Genomic DNA, 5,054 nt, shown 5'->3' with positions numbered 1-5,054 from the left:
TCTGCAATTCAAAAAAGCTCTTAATGGCAGTTTGAACAAGTTTGATACCTCAGTTCCACATTAACTGGCTCCTACTAGAGCCCTACTGAATTCACTTATAAAATATTTATTGAAGGCCTACTTTATCATGCAGTAAGTTTTAAACACCACAAATCATTAAAAGCCAACACACAACCACACTCTTTTTCCCTTATGGCTTCAAACTATCACCATTAAACAAAAGCTCAGGGACATCACCAAAATAGCAAAAATTATTTAAAGTGCTAGACCTGCCACAAATTTAATGGAAATCAAAAGTTGGAGCCTATCACAGTCTCAAGTGTTAAAATAATGAAAACGTAGACAACAATAAGTAAACTTTGGGGTCCCTTAGCTGGAGTCAGTCCCACAAGGGAAGTATTTGGTAGAAGTGAAGAAAAAACTGACAACTGCTTAGTCCCACTGCATCCTTCGCTCTTCTTCAGGAAGAACATTCCAGTTTGGGGAGGCCACATCCCGGGCCAGCCAGTTGAAATCATCAACGTCGCTCCAGTTATTTTTGCTCCTGTCTAAACCAGAGCCCTCGAAGTCCTTGTCGATCCCCGGGTAGCTCCAGGTGTAGGGGGCGAACTGGATCCCGGTGCAGTCCTCCACGATGGCCCTGCTGGTCACCTGCAGGAAGATGCGGGTGTCTTTTGTGGTGTGCACACGGAGCTGCTGGCAGGCTACGGCCAGCACGCAGTCACTGCAGTCCTCCAGGAACACGGAGGTGGACACCGGGCCGCAGAGCAGCGTGCAGCCTCGAGCCTTGGTCAGCCGCAGAGTGTTGGGATTGCCATACAGTTTGACCGTGCAGTTACTCAGTTGGGTCAAAAGGACGTCCCGCTGGTGCAGCTCCTCGGCTCTCTTCTCCAAGACTTGGGACTGCAGGTTGGAGAAGCCGCAGATCCAGCTGGAGCCGAAGCCTCCCTCCTCCTTCAAGGGCGGCGGGGAGGCTAGGATGCCTTCCGCTCTCGGGACGCCGGGAGCCGAATCTACTTTGGTGGCTGAAGCCGCATCTTTCCTGCGGGTCTTGAAAGCGAAACGCTTCTTAGGCTGCAGCTCCTGGCGCCGCTTGGCCAGGGCCGCCTGCAGCCGCGCCAGCACCTCTTGCCCCTGCCGCAAGTCGTAGGCGGCCAGGAACAAAACTGAGTCGTTGATAAGTTTCTGCAGTGCCTGCAGCCGAGCGGCTGCCTCCTCCAACCGCTCCACCGACTCCCCGCCTTCCAAAAGCTCTTCCACAGCCGATCGCTCCCGAGCGAAGGCGGCGGCGAAAAACTCGCTCTTCTCCTCCTCTACCTCCTGGTTCTGCCGCTTTTGCTTCCGCCTTTCCACCTCCAATTGCCTCTCGTGTTCTCGCCTCTGAAGCCGCTCGGGAACCAGGCTCCGGTCCCGCTGGGATCCCAAGTCCCCATTCGCCACAGCAGCGGCGGAGCAACTAGCAGGCTCCATCTTGACTTCACGCTTCCTTTCTCCTGCCTTCCTTCCTCCAGGCGCGCCGTCCGCCAGGCCTCCCACCAACGCGCCCTGTGATTGGCCGGACACGCTGACGTCAGACTCTGCCTTATTTTCTTCCCCCATTGGTTCCTCCGAGTTGGAGGAGGCGGGAATATGGGGCGGGGCCGACTGACAGAGGGGGTGGGGAGACAAAGGTCCTTGTGGATGGGTGGGGTGGGAGGCAGGCGGGGGAAGCTTTTTTTCTCTTAAAGGGGCAGGACTTATATCCGGGATTGTGGGGTGAGTTGCGGCAGCGGCAGCTGCACATGTGGGTTTGTTTATAAGAACAAGGTTAGAAACTCGCAGGCCTCCCCCTCCCCCCCAGCTCCTCCCTACTACCCCCTTACAGGCCGGAGATTCGCTACTGGTGGGGGGAATATGTGCCTGTGGTGGGTGGGGGGGACAGGTAGTGGTGAGAAAGATGGAGGGGGGGAATATTACACCGCCCGGCCCGCGCCGGAGGAAGCGGCAGCTGAAACAGCTGGCTCCGCAGCCTTCTGCATGCCTCTGTTTTTTTTTTCTTTTCCTTTCCACCACCCCTTCGCCCAACCTATTCCTTTGCCCCTAAACCCTCATCCTACCCGCACCCCCCCGCCTCCGCCGCTGCAGTTCCGCGTGGCCTGGGGCTCCAGGATTCCTGCAGGCAGTTACGGGTGCGGGAGAAGGCGAGGGGCACCGGGATGGGAGAGACTGGGGTCCACACTGCAACCAAGTTCAGGCGGCCCTGGGGGAGTCTAAAAATGGATTACTTATTTTTTTTTTCGCCAATTGCTGCAGTCGGGGGGGTGAGGGCGGGGGGAGGTGAGTTTCCACACCCCCTTCCTCTTCCTCCCACGCCCTCCCTCGCTTGGCCGTCACTCCCTGCGCAGCTGGGCGCCGCCGGCCGCGCCAGGGTGAGACCCCAGCCCTGGACTCAGCAGCGGCTGTCTGTGGGGCGGGCGGTCTTTAGGAAAGCGCTGGGGGAAATGTTACATTATTTCTAGAGGTGGTGGGAGGGATTTGTCACCGGAAGTGAATGAGCCTAGCCTAAAGTCGGGACCAGCCAGAGGTGTGAGTGGGCAGCCCGCCCGGCGCAGTCACTGACAAAACCCAGGACAGCTGGCCAGGCGAGAAGCGGGGCGCGGCCGGCAGCAGGCGCGGGGCGACCTCCTGTGCTCGGTGCTGCCTGGGGGAGCGCCGGGGCCTCTGGCCCGACCCGCCCTTCCAGTCTTCGGTTTCACCTTTATCTCCACCCACTGTTCCCAGCCGCCGTCGGGGTATTTAACTGCCCGAGAAACTGTCACTTGAAATTTCACTGATACACCTGCATTTTGATGCAGAGACAGATGGGAGGAAACAAGAGAATTAAGACTCAATTCCAGTTTTTCACGCCCCACTCTGTTCCTTCCCATTTAAAACCAAAACCAAACGTAAATTCCTGTGTTTCTCCGCTGAAAGTCAGCACAAGTCACACCGTTTGGCAAATTCCACGCGGGGGGAGGGTTATTGTGTGTTTGTGTGGGTAGACGTGCACCTGATGGAAACGGGATTGCTGAAAAAATCCTGTTCTTGCGCTTGTGGTATATATGCTAAATTTTTGTTTGCTTTGTTTCATGGGCAAGATAGACGGAGGCGTTTGGTTTTTTGTGAGGTATGGTTCCAAGGCTGGTGAATGAAATATAACTGGTTATCTTGTCTTTGGGCCGTCCGGGGGGATGTAATAGCCGCTTTATTTTCTGAAGGGTTGATTTAACCAAGGAAGGTTTAGAGAAGATTTACTTTTGCTGGAGAAAAAAATCTGACCTGCCTCCCTTACGTTTTTCAGCATTTCAATCTATCCTGCTCAAATTAAGAAAGTTTGTAGCCAAACAAGGTTTATTGGACTTGGGAGTTGCAGCTGGAGTGAGGCAACATTTTGAATTAGCTATAGTGAACTTATGGGTAGGGGGTAGTGTTGTCTGTTATCAGAAGTGGAATGGAAGGTCATTAAGCCCTCTCAAGAACTTTACTTCCGCCCAACGAGAGGTTTTGGTATAGAGTCCAGCGGACTTTGGAAGTTTCCGAATATTTTAATTTGGCTAGTTCAGACTTTTATGAGAAGGGGGCAGTAAAGGACAAGAAGGGACAGGTTACCCTGCAGACCCAGTGTGTGGGAGGCACCTTCAAAGGTTGATGTGATGCTGCAGTGAGAATGGACAGGAGTCAGAAGTGCTGTCATCATGAAGCATTGGCTTGACAGTTCTTGACAGACCCCCAGCACAACTGCAGGCCAGGGTAGGTGGTCAAGACATGGGTTTAAAGCTACATTTCAAAAGCAGTGGGAAGGCATTGCCGGACTGTATTTGTGTCTTATTTCTGACATTTGAGGGCAGTTGATTCACTGTGCATCCATGAAATGGATCCCAGCTCCTCAGAGGTACGTGCCTGTTCTGATGGAAGGAAAGAGGGTGATGCATTGCAATGGAAACATGGCAGAAGGCAGGCAGCCCACTGCTGGATCCCACTTTCAAAGATACTTTACAGAGCTTGTGAATCAAAGTACTGCTCTCTTGTAGACCTCTTGGAAAGTGAAAGAATTCTAAGGTGTTCCAGACTTTAAAAATTATTTAACAAAAATTTAGATACTTTGTTGGTTCAGTTTGTTAGATTTATTTTTTTAACTCTTCGAAAATTTAAAAGAGGAGAGCAGAGTGTTATGTGTACCCATCACCCAACTTCAACAATTCCCAACTGGTAGTCTTGTTTCTTCTACAGCCCTAGCCACTTCCCCACCCCACCTCCCCTGATTATTTTACAGCAAATCCCAAACTTTATATTATTTCGTATTTTACACTCCATAAATATTTCACTATATATCTCAAAAAGATTAAGACTATCTTTTAAAAACATAACAGTACCACTACCACACTCCAAAAAAGAGGGGATTATTTCCTCCTCATCATCAGTTTCAGGCTATGTATTCACATTTCTCTAATTATCCTATAATTTCCTTTTCTAAAAGTTACTTTATTTGAATAAGGATCCAAACAAGTTCTGTGCCTGGTTAATATGTCTCTTTAATCACTTTTAAATCCTTCCTCTCTCTCCCAAGTGTTCTGTTGGAAAAAACGGTCATTTGTTTAATAGAGCTTTCCACAGTCTAGATTTTGCTGGTTGCATCTCCATTCTATGTTTGTAATTTTCAATACTTGTCATATTTATTTGGTCTTTTAACATCCTCAAGTGAATATTTATATAGTCATATGCCAAAGGAAATCAATAACCAAGTAGCGAAAGCATGTAACACAATAAAACAGTCTTCAGGTGTGGTTAGATAGCAAAGAATGAGGCCTTTTGTGTTCTCTGGAGTTTATCAAGGACCCTGGGCACGTGGGACATGCCAGCCACACCTGGGCAAATGCACAGATCCAGGCCTTGTTTTCTAGTAGCTCGATGCCAGAAGGAGGTGTCACCTATTTATCTTTCAGCCAATATTGAACATGTAGTGGATAAAAAGGACCCACTGAGTTCTGTGTGTCAAGTATGAAATATTAAGCAAATTTTCTTACCTGGGTTGCTGA

General features: G+C 50.3%; 1 protein-coding gene across 1 annotated transcript; it reads right to left on the bottom strand.

The window, feature by feature from the left end:
* Window positions 1-235: 235 nt before the first annotated feature.
* On the bottom strand, window positions 236-1,783 carry TBCC (tubulin folding cofactor C). The gene is given in 3 exon segments (XM_057698038.1): window positions 236-1,577; window positions 1,580-1,711; window positions 1,714-1,783. Coding segments are annotated over 3 exon segments (1,347 nt in total). The 3' UTR covers window positions 236-432.
* Window positions 1,784-5,054: the final 3,271 nt, after the last annotated feature.

This window comes from Hippopotamus amphibius, chromosome 11, assembly GCF_030028045.1.
Source record: "Hippopotamus amphibius kiboko isolate mHipAmp2 chromosome 11, mHipAmp2.hap2, whole genome shotgun sequence".
In the NCBI taxonomy this organism is placed as follows: Eukaryota; Metazoa; Chordata; class Mammalia; order Artiodactyla; family Hippopotamidae; genus Hippopotamus; species Hippopotamus amphibius.
The sequence above is the reverse complement of the archived record's forward strand: the minus strand, read 5'-3'. Positions and strand labels throughout refer to the sequence as shown.